The sequence below is a fragment of the Cryptomeria japonica genome, chromosome 4, assembly GCF_030272615.1.
Source record: "Cryptomeria japonica chromosome 4, Sugi_1.0, whole genome shotgun sequence".
NCBI classification, from domain to species: Eukaryota; Viridiplantae; Streptophyta; class Pinopsida; order Cupressales; family Cupressaceae; genus Cryptomeria; species Cryptomeria japonica.
Window position 1 is genome coordinate 576203471 of NC_081408.1, and position 19422 is coordinate 576222892.

General features: G+C 31.8%; 2 protein-coding genes across 2 annotated transcripts; both read left to right on the forward strand.

Annotated features, from left to right (window-relative positions):
* The first annotated feature begins 1459 nt into the window (after positions 1-1459).
* On the forward strand, positions 1460-3858 carry LOC131071055 (3-hydroxy-3-methylglutaryl-coenzyme A reductase 1). The gene is made up of 3 exons (XM_058006752.1): positions 1460-2516; positions 2664-2845; positions 2964-3858. The coding sequence occupies exons 1-3, from the start codon at positions 1525-1527 to the stop codon at positions 3548-3550; spliced, it is 1761 nt and encodes a 586-aa protein (XP_057862735.1). The 5' UTR covers positions 1460-1524; the 3' UTR covers positions 3551-3858.
* An 11824-nt stretch (positions 3859-15682) lies between these two features.
* On the forward strand, positions 15683-17931 carry LOC131071054 (3-hydroxy-3-methylglutaryl-coenzyme A reductase 1). The gene is made up of 3 exons (XM_058006751.2): positions 15683-16685; positions 16833-17014; positions 17134-17931. The coding sequence occupies exons 1-3, from the start codon at positions 15763-15765 to the stop codon at positions 17718-17720; spliced, it is 1692 nt and encodes a 563-aa protein (XP_057862734.1). The 5' UTR covers positions 15683-15762; the 3' UTR covers positions 17721-17931.
* Positions 17932-19422: the final 1491 nt, after the last annotated feature.

A 19422-nucleotide genomic window follows, 5' to 3' on the forward strand; every position in this document is an offset into this window, starting at 1 on the left:
AGTATATAATGAATCATAAATGAGACATTATCAAAGAAGATGTACAATTGTCTCTTCCATTGATTATATTATTTTATAAATTTTTATGATTATTATGTATTTAAATATATAAAACATTAATGATATAAAATTTAAAAAATCATTATACAAGATGAAGCTATTAATCTTCTATAATCACTCTGCACGTTCCCATAATTAAGTTAAATCGAATTAGAATATAAGTATTATATTTACACGCCAAACTACCAATAAGTACCACTAGAGAAACATCTCTACTCACATAATTTTTCATAATGATATATTGTGAGACAACCTAAATGGTAATTTCTATGACTTAGATTTTGTTTACGCTTAGATTCTTACCACATTCAATAATTGATCCTCGTCCCTTACAAATATGTATGATTCAATGGTTATGATTGACTAAGAGTGTTAATCTTAGTTATTCAATACTAAAAATTACAAATATAAGTTAAAATTACTACAAGACAACAAAAATAAACTTCAAAATATCATTCAATTATATTTAAATAATTTTATATGAAAATTTTATAGCATAAAATACCAGTATCATACCATGATCATTACCATTTCATGAAGGAGAATAACAAGAATTCTAATCAAAATGAACATTTTGAAAATATTTAAAGTGTGAATTCAAGCATATTTCAATTATATAAATTTTGTCATTATGTTTAATACCATACAGTCAGTAATTTAGGTAATTACAGACTTTCATCTGCTCGTAAGTGCGTCTGGATGTAACCTCGGTAACGTAGAATTCATGACTTTCAACAAAGTTTTGTGAATGGAAAGAAAAACTATTCAACATCTCGGAAGCACGTGAGCTGACTAGGGCTAAAACGCTTCTGAATTTTTCCAATTCCCTCACTGGAAACAAATCTTCCTTCAATGCACGTTTGTCTGGACCATACAAGAGTTTTAAAAGTCCGTATTCAGTCATTTTATTTATTTCTTTAGTTTAGGTGAGACGTAACGACAAACTAAATTAATTATCCTCCAGCAGTGATTGGCAAATAATTATTCCCTTAAATTTTTAACAATTTGACCCAGCTAGCTTAAACAATTATCCCCTTCACCTATTTCATGTGCGTAATGTCGTTCTTACACCGTAGACTGCTTTGGCAAATAAAGGGCGACGTTGAAAGAAAACCATGACCAGCAGGGGTTAACAAACAAGGATTCGAGGTTTTAGTTTCAGAAAGAAAAGCTGCCAATCTTGAATACAAAAGTATGACCGTTGAATACAAAAGCATGACCGTTGAATACAAAAGCATGACCGTTTTGGCACATTTGTAATTGAAAGAGACATCTCATTAAACGTGGCGTTTTCTTTTTCCATTGTTCTGAAGTTTCATGGTGAAAATAAGACTCGACTAGAGGAACATTTGTGCTATAAATAATCGGTTTCTTTGCCCATTTCCAAATAACACCCATTAGGGATCCTCGAAAGTACAAGTAACACCCATTAGCACGGAGCCTTCCTTGTGATTGCTCATTGCAATGGATGTTACTGGTCTGAAAAATTCTAAAATGGTTGCCAAGAATGGAGGACAAACTGATTGCTTCGATGATTTCACGACGATGAAGAAAAGGGACGATGATTCTGTAAAGAGAAAGAACAACAATGAGAATTCAAATATGTTGGCATCTGATGCCCTGCTTCTCCCATTGGGACTCGCCAACAAGTTCTTCTTTCTCGTTTTCTTCGCATCATCATATTTCCTGATGAAGAGATGGAGAGAAAAGATGGGTACCTCAACGCCTCTCCATGTTGTCAACTTTGAGGAGCTTGTGGCCATTGTTGCCAACTTGTCTTCCTTCGTATATTTGCTGGGATTCTTTGGAATTGATTATGTCCAAAACTTTATCAGTAACAATGATGGCTCCTGTGATGATTTTGTTGAGAAGGTTGATCTCAACATCCCTCCAACACCCTGTGGGATAGCAGACAAAGAAGAAATTGTTGTTAAGAAACCTGAGGTCCAGCTCAAGGGAATTAACCTTGGTGAGAATGATGATGAAGACATTGCAGCTGCTGTATGTAAGGGCACTGTAGCCTCCTATTCTCTTGAAACCTCCCTTGGGGACTGCAAGAGAGCTGCCTCTGTGAGGAGGAGGGCTTTGGAGATCATGACTGGGAGATCGCTTGATGGGCTGCCCTTGGAGGGATTTGATTATCAGTCCATTCTTGGGCAGTGCTGTGAGATGCCTGTGGGTTATGTACAAATCCCTGTTGGTGTGGCAGGGCCCTTACTTGTAAATGGGTTAGAGTACATGGTGCCCATGGCAACCACAGAAGGGTGTCTGGTGGCCAGCACCAACAGAGGCTGCAAGGCCATTCTTATGAGTGGTGGGGCAACAAGCATTCTTTTGAGAGATGGTATGACTAGGGCTCCTGTTGTGAGGTTTCAAAGTGCCAAGAGGGCTGCAGAACTCAAGTTCTATATTGAGGATCCCGCAAATTCTGATAACATCTGTGACATTTTCAACAGGTAGATGTCTCTTTTCCAGATCCACTTTTACATTTTGCATGCACTATTTATCAGAATATTTTATGGGTATTGGCTCAATGGGTAGTGAAATAAAGCCATATTTTCAAGGTAACTGATACGTCTTTTGGGTGCAATTTTTTTCAACAGGACAAGCAGATTTGCTAGGCTACAAGGTATCAAATGTGCGATTGCAGGCAAGAATTTGTACATGAGATTCTCATGTTTCACTGGAGATGCCATGGGCATGAATATGGTCTCTAAGGGTGTTCAGAATGTCTTGGATTATCTTCAACTTGCGTTCCCTGACATGGATGTTATTAGCGTTTCTGGTAATTCAAGTCCTCGGATTTTTTATTTTTTGGGAATTTTAGTTCTACACTATTTAATTGCATTGGATTGTACTTTAAATGTGTGAGCTAATTTTGTAAATGTGCTTCTGTTTATTAGGCAATTTCTGTGCAGACAAGAAGCCCACAGCAGTGAACTGGATTGAAGGACGTGGGAAATCGGTAGTGTGTGAGGCCATCATAACAGAGACGGTTGTGAACAAGGTGTTGAAGACGACAGTTCCAGCGTTGTTGGAGCTGAACATGCTCAAGAACTTGACTGGGTCTGCAATGGCAGGTGCCATGGGAGGATTCAATGCCCATGCTGCCAATATTGTGTCAGCTGTGTTCATTGCAACAGGCCAAGATCCTGCCCAAAATGTGGAGAGCTCCCACTGTCTTACTATGATGGAAGGGGTGAACGGGGGCAAGGACCTGCACATTTCGGTGACCATGCCATGCATAGAGGTGGGGACAGTGGGAGGAGGGACTCAGTTGGCACCACAGGCGGCATGTTTGAACATGCTTGGAGTGAAAGGAGCAAATAGGACATACCCTGGTGAGAATGCGCAGAACTTGGCAAGAATAGTGGCAGGTGCAGTTATGGCAGGAGAGTTGTCTCTCATGTCTGCTCTTGCCGCAGGGCAACTCGTGAAAAGCCATATGAAGTACAACCGATCAACCAAGGATGTCAAAGCAGCAGCCTAAACAGAATGGTTTAAACTTAGCCCACTACAAGAGTTGAGGCATGCACATCATTCTGTAAAATCCTCATGTATTAGTCCAAAGAGAGAATCACTTTACCCCATATTGGATAATACAATGTTGAGGGAAACCAAATCAAGAATTTAAAACATGGATCTCTCTTGGAGTTCCATATGGTTGCCCTCATATATTAGTGATGTGTTAAAGATACGCGTACGCAAGATTTCCTCCATAAAAGTGTTCAACAATTCATTATTGTTTGTTTAAAAAAAAATATCAAAAGAAAAAAATATCAAAGACAACATTCACTAGCATAAAGAGGTCTATATTTATCTATGGATTTAATTTTTTGTCTATTTAGAAATTGAAGTGTGTTCTGAATTAATTGCACATTGAATGTGTTATTATATTGTAACATAGATACATGTCACACTAAGGTGTATTAAGTTGGATCATAAAAAGTAATAAAAAGGGTAAGAAAGTTGGAATTTGAATTTAATGGTTTAAATTTTATGTTCATGGTCAATCTGGAGTAGTAAAAAAATAAACCTTAGAATTGAAATAGTAATTTCAAGGCAAAGAACAAATTTATCGAAGTAAGTGTGATAATGCAATAATGATGAAATGATGGTGGAATGTATAAGAATAAGGGTAAAAAATAGAGGTGGATAGGATTAGGGAGAAGCCAAGCCAAACACAACAATATATCACTTGGTGATGCATTTAAGACATTTTATCAAGGTAACTACAAAACAATGTAAACCATTATACAAGTATTACCATTTTCACTATTATTGTTCTCATCTCTTGAATTACCTTCATTTGTAAAGTGAATAGCAAGATATAAATTGAAATTGGATTCTAAAAATGCCTAAAATAGAAGTTTTATTTATTTTTTGCCACTTAATCTCACCTTATATAATATTGAACAAAAGAAAATCTTTCTAGTTAAAAATATACTTAAAAATTATTTATTTTATCATAATGAATACATTGGTTTTTAGAAAACCTAATTGTTTTCTAAGAGCCTAATTCCTCACAACTTTGGTTATTACTTAGTTTATTATAATTATAGTTTAACATTATTATAAAATATGATTAACTAAATTATATGATTATTACACTAAATCTTATTAGTTTTTCATAGAACTAATAAAGAAATAATCATTAATCATTGTTTTGTGCTCTCATCCTCAAACCCTTGTCAAAGTGGTCCTTTAAGATAAAATCAATTTCACAGAATTGTTTTAGTGATTTGAATTAGTATTTGTTTAGATATATACTATATATATATTCTTTTTTAGGAGTACATTTAATATTATGGTTAATAGAATATGATTAAGATATTCAAAATTATTAAATGAAAAAAAAATTATTGAAAAATATACTTAATAAATGTTTTTAACTAAGACAATAAAAATGAAAATCATATTTACAATATAATTTTAAAAGTAAGAAGTGACCTTTTAAAATGGGTCAACATTTGCTGACCTATCATGTGTAAAGTAATTAAAAAAATTCACTTATCATTTGTAAAGTAATTAAAAAAATTCACTTTTATTTGTATAATTTACACTCAAGTGAAAATAAAAACATTTGTTAAGAGATGATTATTTTAATTTTTTTTTTACTATATAAGTTTTTGGTTATAATATCATATTTGTCAAGTACAATTTTTTAAAATATTTATTAAGCCGAGAGGCTTCTACAATGGCAGCAAATTTATGTGTCAACATTTGGGGGTTTTCAATAATTTTGACGGTCATTTGGTTTTCAATTATTTAAGGTTTAAAATAATAATTAACTAATATAGAAAGTAAAATAATTAATAGATTAACAGATTTGGTTTTCAAAACGGTTACGAGACAGTTTCACTCCATTCGATAATTAAAAATTGCAAAAACGGTAATGCACCATTTTTCGAAGGGATCAATTGTGGAGTTTCATTGTGAAATAGAGGTATGTAATATTGTTTTACAGATTTCATATTGTTTTCATATTGTAGGTTTGTTCAATCTATTTTATTTGCAAAATCATTAGCATATTAATATTCAACTTTTGGAAAGCTATCTGGATTGATTATTCTATGTAGTTGTGTGACGGGTGAAGATGTGGAGACACTTACACCAAAAAGAACTGGGTTATCTTGAAGAAACTCTTGTGCTTGCAGCAAAGAAGTTCGAGAGAGAAAGGCAAACATATTAATACGTGTATATGAATTGAACAAAAAATACTGATCAGTTTACCTCTTTTACTTGATGTTTCAAAACAGATAGAAGTCTTAAAATATGAACGCCCAAAGACAGAAAGCAAGGTAACATTGACACAAGCATTTAATTTTCTTCTTAAAATAGTTGTTATCTATTAACAGCATGAATTTTCTACACTTTATAATTTCAGTATGCATTGGTCTCTAGTTTTGATTCTAAAATTGTGAAGATGAAAATAAATGAAACCAATTTTATCTAATAGGATCGTGGAAATATGATCCAAAATATTGATATTATAAAATGTTGCAAAACTGAATCTAGAAATCTACACATACTGAGTCTTCATCTCCTAAATGTGTTTACTTTGATCTTGGTTGTGTATGTAATTGGATTCCAACATAAGTGCTTTATCCTCAAGGAATGGGTGGGTATTACCTACAAATTCATTCATTTGGTTAAAGACTTTAGATTTTTACAGTCAGATGATATCTTCAGAAGAATTACAAAATCAATAATATGAAAAAGATACAAATTCCAGCTAAACTTTGTAACACTAATATTTGTCTGTTTCATCCTATAGCTTACAAACCTGGAAAACGGTGAAGAAAATAGTCTAAACGATTGTAACTCAGAGGGGCAAGAAAATGGTCTAAATGATTGTAACTCAAAGGGGAAAACTCCTCCACCTTAGGGTTTCTACTCTGCTATCTATTTCTCCTTAGATTTGTAAGGTTTTTACCTGCATGTATGATGATGTTGCTTCGTGGACAAAAGCACATATTTCTATACCATAAAAAACCTTGTTCTAGCACAAATTATTAAATCAAGTTCATCTTTGTAGTTTTAATGGTAGTTTTTAAATCGAGGAGCACTTCAACAATGTCTAGAAGTTTTCCTGGTAGATTGATATAACTTTTTGTCATAGATTGTGATTGAAACTTTGTTTAAAAATTAATTCTTTCTATTTAAAAAATAAACAAATATGATCAAATTTGATTTTAACTCATAAATGTGCATCATGAGTGTTAGGTCAAATCAGTATAGAAAGATTTTCAGCTAATTTTTCTAACATCAGATATTACAAATTTAAATACATAAGATCAATAACTTTTTAAAATCTGTGAAATTAAAAATTTAATCCATAAATGAATAGAATCGTTTATTAAATATTTAAAAATTTCTCAATAATACCAGGTGATATATTTCATAAAAATCTCTCCATAAAAAAAAAACCATAAAAAATTTAAAATACAATAACCTAATTAAATATAGTGTATGTCTCCAAGCATTAACATAAGCATTATTATTTTAATTATAAAAATGACAGATAGACAAAGAATATTGAATTATTGTTACTCAAACTAAAATGCAGATTGAGGTATGCAAAGTTCATTACATAGGAAAAATATTAAAATACAGATTGAGGTATACAAAGTTCATTACATAGGAAAAATATTGGATGAAAATGATGAGTAGTTTTAATGACGTTTAATCTACTTAAAATGATAAAAAGAAAAAGTAAGAAATTAAAAAAACTAAAAAATAGATATCCTATTTTCAATGCATCATTTTATTTTAATATCTCTTTCGATCCATGAAGGTGAGTCCAAATTTACCAAAAAGATTGAATGAAAATAATGATTAGTTTTAAAGAAGTTTAATCTACTTAAGAATGATAAAAAGAAAAGTAAAAAATTAAAAATCAAAAAATGGATATCCTATTTTCAATGCGTCATTTTAACTAAGTCACGGGTAGAGGAGGGTTGATCTAGATTGGGGTTGTAGAGGGATTCTTTAACATTTATTCATTTGTGAATTTTTCTAGGTTGACATTTATTCACTTTCAAAAGTTTTAGGGTTTTTATATAATATTTGGTTTTGTTGTATCTAATTTAGGATTTTGCATTTTATATTTTTGTATATGTTGCATAGTATGTTTTCATTATCTTTATGAATAAATTCTTTTCAATTTTAATAAACTCATTTGAATTGCAGAAATGAGGAGATTAATGCATTGCAGAAGGAATGCAAGATCCTAGTGAGAGTTGTAAATCTATTTTACAACTAATTATTGATTCATTTAACAATTAAAAACAATATTCATAAGAAAATTACTTAATATTAAAGACTTTTTTAATATTTTATTAAAAATAACAATAAGTGTTATGAATGCATTATCCTACAATAGCTACCTATTTATAGCCTTACCTTAACACTAAACTCTAATTAACTATAACCTTAACCCCTAAACCTAATCTCTCTAAATAAATGCAAACCCTAACCTAATCTTAAAGTTAACTCTAATCATATAGTTTTAAAATTTTCCAAATTATATCATAAAAGTTTAAACCCTTAATTAATTTTTTGGTTTGATTACCATTATTTGAATTTTTTTTCATGCAAAAACAAAAAGGGTAGAATAGAAATTTTGTTAATATATTTAGATTAATTTCTTTTCTTTTTTCAATTTCACAACTAAAAGCATAATCTAACAATTTATTATCAATTAACTTTTACTAATGCCTATAGAGTATAAGTTTAAGTACATAATAGTAAAGATTCTTTTAATATTTTATAAAAAATGATTATAAGTGTTATGAATGCATTATCCTACAATAGTTACCTACTAGCGTTACCTTCAAACTAAACTCTAATTAACTATAACCTTAACCCCTAAACCTAATCTCTCTAATTCAATGCCAACCCTAACCTAACCTTAAAGTTAACTCTAACAATATAATTTTTAAATTTTTAAAATTATATCATAAAGGTTAAACCCTTCATTAATATTTTGGTTTGATTACCATTAGGCTTTGATAAACATTAAAAGAATACTCTAATCATTGTTTTAGTTTTAAATTTATTCTAAAACTAATTATTGATTCATTTAACAACATTAAAAAAATACAAACCCTAACTATAATGAAAACCTTACCATAATAAAACCCTCACCTTGACAATATCTCTAATCTAGACCTGATTGAACTCTATACCATAACTTGACCCTAAACTTAAATATAACCCTAGCTTCACCCTTACTACAATCCTAACCCTAACCCTTAACACTAACACTTAACCTATGATACTAATCCTAAACGTAACCCTAATCCTAAGCCTAACCATAATCTTAGCCTTATCCCTAATCTTAACCCTAACCATGATATAAATTCAAACCCTAACCATTAGCCTAACCCTAACAATGATGTAAACCCTAACTAAAATCCTAACCCTAACCCTTAACCTAACTCTAACCCTCTAATATAAAACCCTAAATCCAAAACCCTAACTCTAACCCTCAAATATAAAACCCTAAATCCTAACCCCTAACCCTGACTCTAACCTTAAACCCTAAATCCAAAACCTAACCATTAACCTAACCCTAACAATGATGTAAACCCTTAATACAATCCTAACCCTAACCATTAGCCTAACGCTTAAAGAGATGCAACCCATAACCATTAGCCAAACCCTAACCCTAACCATGTTGTAAATCCAAACTGTACCCATTAACTTAACCCTAACAATGATATAAACCATAAACATAATCCTAATCCTAAACCTAACCCAATGATATAAACCCTAACCATTAGCCTAACCCTAACAATGATGTAATCCCTAACTACAATCCTAACCCTAACCCTTAAAACCGTAACTCTAAGCCTCTAATATAAACCTTAAACCCTTAACCACAATCCTAATGTTGTGATATAAACCCTAACCCTAAACACAAAACTAACCATAATCGTAAATCCTAATCCTAGCCCTAATCATAATCCCATGATATAAAGCCTACCCCTAGAAATAATCATAACAATAACACTAAATACTAATCCTAACAACAATTGTAAACCTAACCCTAACCTTAACCCTAAATCCAAAACCTAACCATTAGCCTAACCCTAACAATGATGTAAACCCGTACTGCAATCCTAATCCTAACCATTAACCTAACCCTAAAAGTGATGCAAACCATAAATATAAATCCAAACTATAACCATAACAATAAATTTAAACCATAACCCTAGAAAAACTCCTAAATGTGGCCCTAAATCCTAAGCCTAACCATAATCTTAACCCTTTCCCTAACCTTAATCCTAACCATGATATAAATCTAAACCCTAACCATTAGCCTAACCTTAACAATGATCTAAACCCTAACTCTCACCTTCTAATATAAACCCTAACCCTAACATTGTGATATAAACCGTACCCCTAAACATGAAATTAACCATAATCATAAATCCTAAGTCCAACCCTAATCCAAAGTCCATGATATAAACCCTAACCCTATAAATAATCATAACAATAACATTAAATCCTAATCCTAACAATAATCATAACCCTAACCCTAACTCTAACCTTAAACCCTAAATCCAAAACCTAACCATTAGCCTAACCCTAACAATGATGTAAACCCTTACTACAATCCTAACCCTAACCATTAACCTAACCCTAAAAGTGATGCAAACCATAACCATTAGCCAAACCCTAACCATGTTGTAAATCCAAACTATACCCATTAACTTAACCCTAACAATGATATAAACCATAAACATAATCCTAATCCTAACCCTAACCCTATGATATAAACCTTAAATCCTAAGCATAACCACAATCTTAACCCTAACCCTAGCCTTAACCCTAACCATGATGTAAATGCAAACCCTAACCATTAACCTAACCCTAAAAGTGATGCAAAACACAACTATAACCCTAACCCTACACATAATCCTAAGCATAACCATAAATCATAAGCCTAAACATAATCTTGACCCCGACCCTAACCCTAACCATTAATGTAAACCTAAGAATGATGTAATATCTATCTATAATCCTAACCCTAACCCTTAACCCTATGATATAAACCCTAACCATAGACATAACCCTTACCATAATTCTAAATATTAATCCTTTGAACCAAAATCATAAACTTAACCATAACCCTAACCCTGATGCTAATCCTAACCCTAACGGTGTGATATAAACCCTAACCCTAAATGTAAAACTAACCATAATCATAAATCCTAATCATAACCTTAATCCTAATCCCATGATATAAACCCTAAACCTAGAAATATTCATAACAATAATACTAAATCCTAAGCCTAACCATTAACTTAACTCTAACAATGATATAAACTCTTACTGCAACCATAACCCTAACCATTAACCTAACCCTAAAAGTGATACAAACCATAACTATAACCCTAACCCTAACCCTAACCCTTAACCCTGAGTATAACCCTATGATATACATCCTAACCCTACACATAATCCTAACCATAACCATAAATCTTGAGGCCTAAACACAATCTTAACCCTAACCCTAACCCTGAGTCTAACCATTAACCTAACCCTAACAATGATGTAAAATCTATCTATAATCCTAACCCTAACCCTAATCCTATGATATAAATCCTAGCCCTAGACATAACCCTAACCATAATTATAAATGTTAAGTCTAACCACAATCTTAAACTTAACCATAACCCTAACCATTGTGCTCACCCTCACCCTAACACGGTGATGTATAAACAACAACCCTAAACATAAAACTAACCATAAATGTAAATCCTAATCCTAACTACAATCTTTACCCTAACCCTAATAATGATGTAAATCCAAACCCTAACCATTAAACTCACCCTAACAATGATGTAAACCCTACCTATAATCCTGACCCTAACCCATAACCATAACCACCTTAGCCCTATTATATAAAGGTCCTAACCCTACATATAATCTTAACCATAACCCTAAATCCTAAGCCTAACCACAATTTTAACATTAATTGTAACACTAAACATGATGTAAATTCAAACCCTAACCATTAACCGAACCATAAAAATGATGTAAACCCTAACTATAATCCTAAACCTAATCCTTAACCCTAACCCTAACCACAATCATAACCCTAACCTTATGATATAAACTCTAATCATAGAGATAATCCTAACCATATACCTAAAAATTAAGCCTAACTAGAACCTTAACCCTTACAATGATGTAAATCTAAACCCTAACCATTAACCTAACCCTAACAATGATGTAAACCCTAACTATAATCCTAACTCTAACCTTAACCCTAGACATAATCCTCACCATAATGATAAATCCAAAGCCTAACCACAATCTTAACCCTATCCCTAATCTTAATCATGAAGTAAATCCAAACCCTAATATTAACCTAACCCTAACAATGATGTAAACCCTAACTATAATCCTAACCCTAATCATAGCCCTATGATATAAACCATAACCCTACACATAATCTAACCATAACCCTAAATCCTAGCCTAATCACAATCTTAACGCTAACCGTAACACTAAACATGATGTAAATCCAAACCTTGACCATTAACCTAACCTAAACAATGATGTAAACCCTAACTACAACCATAACCCTAACCCTAATAGAAAGACAAAATGAACCCTATTCCTTATTGAATTAGGCCTACTATTTTAAACCAAATCAAATCCTAACCCTAATAGTAAACCATAATGAACCCTAATCCTTGTTGGATTAGGCCTACTATTTTGATTCCAATCCTAACTATAATTATAAATCTAGAATTGAACCAAATAGAATCCTAAACTATACAACAATATATATATTGAAATTAATTTATGTCGTGTCTTTTAATTCATGCTGCAACTGCTACTAGCTTATATATATTTAATAATATATATAGAATAAGCCGAGAGGTATCCTTCTCGAGGCGCCTATTGCACTTTAATGTTGATAAATCAATAAAAATAGGCGCCTCTAGAAGATACCTCTCGGCTTATTCTATATATATTATTAAATATATATAAGCTAGTTATTATTTTTTAGGTTCCAAGAATGACCTCTTATGGTTTTTATCTTTTGATTATTTCTCTTTTACTCCCTCTCACAAAATAATTGTTTTCTAGACATTTTTTTTTTGTGTTAAATTTATGTGTATCTTTTATTTATTAATATTTGCTATTTTACTTATATATTCTTAGATATTACTATTTTTTTTTAGTTTTTCTTGAGCAAACTGCTATCTAAGGATATATAATATATTACTATTTACATTACCAAAAAAATATTATAATATATTATAATTAATTATTAAAATTAAAAAAATATTTTATTTTAAAGATATATTTACTATATATAATAATTATTGTAACTTTTATTTTTTTTAAAAAATAAAACATTAAATATCCAAACTTTAATTATTAATTATCTGTAGATCAAATCATTTCTAACATAGCATGCTAAAAATTAAATGAAAGATATGGAGCCAAACGGAGCATATAGTGAAAAAATTTAATATAGTTTGATATTTTATAATTTGAAAGTTTACATTTATTGTTTGTCATATAGATTCATAGAAAGAAAGGAAAATGACATTTTTATAATTATTTGAAATTAAAAAATAAATAAACTATAAGTTTTTGTTCAAAAAATTTAATTATGTACAATGATTGATGAAATTAAATATTCTTCTTTTGAGAGAAACTAATAAATAGACTTACTGAGATTAAATTTTGATTTAAAAAAATGATTAATTATTTTGTGTTTTTCTTATATATAAATTATACATTCGATTTTTAAAATTTTTGCATTTGTCCAAGGGGTTGAGCTTAGTTGGTTAAAGCATTGAGTAGACCCAAGTTCAACTCCCATGAGGGACACCTTTGTATAGAATTCTAAGATGTGACTCTTGGTCTTCCATTGGTAATAAGTTTGTAACATAGATGCTCGAATAAACAAAAAATGAGCTTTGTGATTCTATGATACTTAATAAAAAAAAAAAGATTTTTTATTTAATTATTTAAAAACCTAATAGAATTATATATAAAATTATAAATATAAAAAAAACAAAAAAACTTTAGATAATTTAGTATGAGTAATATAACATTAATTTTATCTTCAATTTTACATTATTTTTTTTGATTAATTTTAATTGAATATTTTAAATATTATAATAATTAAAAACTATAACATAATATAAACGACTATACAGCCTTTCATTTGCTCGTTATTGCGGCTGGATGTAACGTTGCATCCATGACTCTGAACACAATTTTCTGAATGGAGAGAAAAAGTATTCAACATCACGTGAAATGACCAGGGCTACGTAAAACGTTTCTGAATTTTTTCAATGCACGTTTTTGTGGACCAGTAAAGTGACTTAGTATGGCATCGAACATTCAACGAGAGTTTTAAAAGTTTGTACTTATTAACGTTAGGGAAGTCGTAACGAGTTTATCTTGTTTTCGTCTTTAAAAGAATTTGAATATAATGTTTGACGTGTTTGAGATATGACTTGTACATAATATTTATTTGTTTCTATTTACTTATATTTTTGTAATTTTCAGTTTAATCTTAATAAATTTATTGAATATCTATAAATGTGCGGGTAGTTTTATATATTTTTGGATAAAATAAAATTGGGATTTCTTATAATCTCTTTTATTATATTTTATGGTTCTATTTTCTTGACTCAAAAATTTCTAATGTGGTTTTATATATTAGATAGGTGAAAAATCATTATTATTTTGTCTATTCATTTCATATTGTTTTAAGATAGTAAGAATCATCATGTTGTAGTCTTTCATTGAGCATAGAGCTACTTCACATATATTGTTTTAAAATATATTGTTTTTAATATAGTTAGTTGTGTCCAACTCTCTCATATGTCTTTGTATAGAATATCTACAATGTACTCCAAAAACATTTCAACCAATTGCTTATCATTTGCATGTCCAACCTTCATTAAATGATATTCTATGACAACCTTAGTCACACTTGTCTCTACATGATCAAATCTAATGAAAAAATGATTCTATTGAATCTACTTGATTATCTATTATAATAGTACATTGATTTTTTATCTTCAATTATAAAAACATAAAAAATTCACTTGAAACTTAAAAGTAACTTAACAGTTAAAAACTTAACCTAAGAATTATGATGATGGAATTACTTATTTGATGATTTCAATTATTTAGTTTCATGTAGATTTTTTCTATTATTGAATAGGTTGTTTAATGTGTTATTTTCAATCTCACTAATTCTATCTTGGAATTCTATGTCACTTTTGTTATTCTTTATTTGATGGAGGTCTACAAGGGCCTTCACGGAATAGTTTTTGCCAGCTGATATGAGGGCATGACCCTATAGGCTGCAACCTCTTCCACTAAGAGCCAAGGACTCTTCTATGTCACTTTACATTTAGACAACGTAATATTATTTAAGGGGTCATATAGTAGAACATGTATACCAAGGTGGATCATTCTAACATAAATAATCTAGATAGATTATACAATATTTGAAAAATAAGACTCAAAATTTTTTATATTTAGATATATTATATTTAGACATAACAATTCAAATTTATTCTAAATGTTATATATCATAAAAAGAGTGACACAAAAAAAAAAATATAAATGAAACTACAAACATAATCATTATAGATTGATTCATCAATAGATATACAATTGTATATCTTTCATTGATTATATCTTTCATTGATTATATTTTATTATATTGTATATCTGCTCGTTAATGCGGCTGGATGTAACGTTTGAGAAAGGGTAACGTAAAATCCATGACTTTCTGCACGTTTCTCAATGAACAGAAAAAGTATTCAACTTCTTGGAAGCACGTGAGATGACCAGGGCTAAAACCATGACCGGCTGGCTGTTCCGTCAAAGAGGTAGCACATTTGTAAGCAGGGATTAGAATGCATCATTCATTAATCGAAAAATTGTCTTTTAATTTTAAATTAATTAATAAAGCAATCATGGTGCAATCTGATCCTCCATAGACAATTCGCACATTTGTAAGCGTAGGTCAAGTCAAATTAAATAATACTCGAAATAGAGGAACATTAGAGTTATAAATAATCGGTTTCTTTGCCTATACACAAATAAACCAAGCATCTGAGGCCTTGACTGCAGCAGAGATTCTCCGAAGCACAAGTAACACCCATTATCACGAAAACTTCCTTGTGGTTGCTCACTGCAATGGATGTTGCTGGTCTCAGAAAATCTAAAATGGTTCTCAAGGGTGAAGTAAAGAGAAAGAACGACCCTGGGAATTCAAAGCTGTTGGCATCTGATGCCCTGCTTCTCCCCTTGGGGCTCACCAACAAGTTCTTTTTTCTCGTTTTCTTCGCATCATCATATTTCCTGATGAAGAGATGGAGAGAGAAGATGGGTACCTCAACGCCTCTCCATGTTGTCAACTTTGAGGATATTGTGGCCATTGTTGCCCACTTGTCTTCCTTCATATATTTGCTGGGATTCTTTGGAATTGATTATGTCCAAAACTTTATCAGTGGAAATGATGATTTTGTTGAGGAGGCGGATATCAACATTCCTCCAGCAACCTGTGGGATAGAAGACAAAGAAGAAATTATTGTTAAGAAACCTGAGGTCCAGCTCAAGGGAATTAACCTTGGTGACAACGACGATGCAGACATTGCAGCTGCTGTATGTAATGGCACTGTGGCCTCCTATTCTCTTGAATCTTCACTTGGGGACTGCAAGAGAGCTGCCTATGTGAGGAGGAGTGCCTTGGAGATCATGACTGGGAGATCGCTTGATGGGCTGCCCTTGGAGGGATTTGATTATCAGTCCATTCTTGGGCAGTGCTGTGAGATGCCTGTGGGTTATGTACAAATCCCTGTGGGTGTAGCAGGGCCCTTACTAGTCAATAGGTTAGAGTACATGGTGCCCATGGCAACCACAGAAGGGTGTCTGGTGGCCAGCACCAACAGAGGTTGCAAGGCCATTCTTATGAGTGGCGGGGCCACAAGCATTCTTCTCAGAGATGGTATGACTAGGGCTCCTGTTGTGAGATTTCAGAGTGCCAAGAGGGCTGCGGAACTCAAGTTCTATATTGAGGATCCCGCAAACTCTGATAACCTCTGTGACATTTTCAACAGGTAGTTGTTTCTTTTCCAGATCCACCATTTCATTTAGCACGCACTATTTGTGACAATATTTTATTGGTGTTGGCTCGGTGGGTATTGAAATAAAGCCATATTTTCAAAATAACTGATACGTGCTTTTGGTGCACTTATTTTCAACAGGACAAGCAGATTTGCTAGGCTACAAGGTATCAAATGTGCGATTGCAGGCAAGAATTTGTACATGAGATTCTCATGTTTCACTGGAGATGCCATGGGCATGAATATGGTCTCCAAGGGTGTTCAGAATGTCTTGGATTATCTTCAAATTGCTTTCCCTGACATGGATGTTATTAGCGTTTCTGGTAATTTCAGTCCTCCAATTTTTATTTATTTTTGGGTGTTTTACTTCTACACCATGTAATTGCATTAAATTGTACTTTAAATAAGTGGGCTAATTTTGTAAATTGGTTTCTGTTATTAGGCAATTTCTGTGCAGACAAGAAGCCCGCAGCAGTAAACTGGATTGAAGGCCGTGGGAAATCGGTAGTGTGCGAGGCCATCATTACAGAGACGGTTGTGAACAAGGTGTTAAAGACAACAGTTCCAGCATTGTTGGAGCTGAACATGCTCAAGAACTTGACTGGATCTGCAATGGCAGGCGCCATGGGAGGATTCAATGCCCATGCTGCCAACATTGTGTCAGCCGTGTTCATTGCAACAGGCCAAGATCCTGCCCAGAATGTGGAGAGCTCCCACTGTCTTACAATGATGGAGGGTGTGAATGGGGGAAAGGACCTGCACATTTCGGTGAGCATGCCATGCATAGAAGTGGGGACGGTGGGAGGAGGGACTCAGTTGGGATCACAGGCGGCATGCTTGAACATGCTTGGAGTGAAAGGAGCAAATAGGACATCTCCTGGTGAGAATGCTCAGAACTTGGCAAGAATAGTGGCAGCTGCAGTAATGGCAGGAGAACTGTCTCTCATGTCTGCTCTTGCTGCAGGCCAGCTCGTCAAAAGCCACATGAAGTACAACCGATCAAGCAAAGATGTGAAAACAGCAGCCTAAACAGAATGGTTTAAACATAGCCCACTACAAGAGTTGAGGCATCCACATCATTCTGTGGAAATCTCATACTAGTCCAAAACAGTCGTCCAAAACAGAGGATCGCTTTGTCCCATATCGGGTAATGCAACATTGAGCAAACCAAGCCCATATTAAAGATGTAAAACATGGATCTATTAGGAGTTCCATATCTGTAGTCCTCATACAAATAGTTTATGAGCCATTCATTCAATTTTATTTTTCTATTAATTTAAAATTGTTAATAATTATGTTTAAATTTTTTTTTTAAATGATTGTGAAAAATTATTTTTCTTTAATTTTTTTTAATCATACAATTATAAAATTAAAAATTTTCAAAAAAAATATATACATATTGTAAAACCACTTTTAAGTGTACCTTTCGGTCTTATGGGACAGGTCAATCACAACCTCCGTCTATTTTTTATTATTGTTAGTTCCTGCCATTGCAAGATACTACTCCATCTATTCAATCCAATTTTTGAATTAATTTCACAATACATAGAATTAAAAATTTGAATAACAATACTATAATATGTAATTAAATTTCGTATTTAATGCTTTAAAAAAATCATTTATCTCTCTTCCTATTGATTCATTTTTGAAATAGCCAGTATAGAAATTATTTTTTATTTTTATTTTTATATTACATATCTAATGTGTGGTTGTCAATTGATATATGTCATTTTATTTAATGTCATTTTTTCTAAGTCATATTTATGGGCATCCAGACGTGTCACAAGAAAAAAATTTGCAGACAACTAGCAATTGAGGAACTAGGATAGAGGACTAGGATAGAGGACCTAGTGGTTGGGCACCCTAACTTTCAGCTTCTCAAAATCCTACATGAATATTTCAAATCACTCCCAATTTTTTTACAGCACCTTACTTGGCAAGTCCCCTACTTATAACTAAGGTTTCAAAGCTACCTCATCAAATATGATGCCACATGAAAATGCTTTTTGAACAAGGTATCCGAAAAAAGCCCCCAAAAAAGGTGAGACCAATAGTCCTGCATAAGGGGAACCCATACTTGTGCAGTTGATGTGGCATCACATGATTGGTTGCTTTAATATTAGTGACATAGTTGAAAAGGAGGACAAGTGTAATATAAATTAGTTTACTATTGTAAAATATTTGGCAATTGCTTTATTTAGTAATTTTAAAATAAGAGTGTCATGTGAAAAATCATCTAACACAATGAGATTAAAAATAAATTATATTTTAAAGTCAATTTTTTTAGACAACAAGGTTGACATGAGACATTCATTTCTGAAACATGTAAATATAGATTCATTTACTTCATAAAGAGATTTGCTAACAAAAGAAAATCTCAATCACTTGTTACACGAGGGCAACATAAGTAGTCTAAGATGGTTATGAGATAGTGAACTTGATTTTTTTAATGTACATAAATATTTCTAGATGGTTTTAAATAATATATTATATTTGATATAATACTAATTATTAAATTTATTTTTCATTTAATAGTATATTTATTTGTGATTTTCTCATATAGAATTTAATATTTATTATTATTATATATTATGTTTTATTATTTAGACTATTAAATAAAAAATATAATATAGCATAATTAATGCATATAATAATTTATTTATTTTTTAGATAAGTGCTATCTATTATGGGGATAGCGCCCTATATTGATAATAATCAAGATTACATATGC

Bases quoted from the DNA above. Each gene is read 5' to 3' on its own strand.
- LOC131071055 (XM_058006752.1), top strand. From the start codon at position 1,525: ATGGATGTTACTGGTCTGAAAAATTCTAAAATGGTTGCCAAGAATGGA. The intron at 2,517-2,663 runs GTAGATGTCTCT...TTTTTTCAACAG, and splicing joins ATCTGTGACATTTTCAACAG to GACAAGCAGATTTGCTAGGC. The intron at 2,846-2,963 runs GTAATTCAAGTC...TCTGTTTATTAG, and splicing joins GGATGTTATTAGCGTTTCTG to GCAATTTCTGTGCAGACAAG.
- LOC131071054 (XM_058006751.2), top strand. From the start codon at position 15,763: ATGGATGTTGCTGGTCTCAGAAAATCTAAAATGGTTCTCAAGGGTGAA. The intron at 16,686-16,832 runs GTAGTTGTTTCT...TATTTTCAACAG, and splicing joins CTCTGTGACATTTTCAACAG to GACAAGCAGATTTGCTAGGC. The intron at 17,015-17,133 runs GTAATTTCAGTC...TTCTGTTATTAG, and splicing joins GGATGTTATTAGCGTTTCTG to GCAATTTCTGTGCAGACAAG.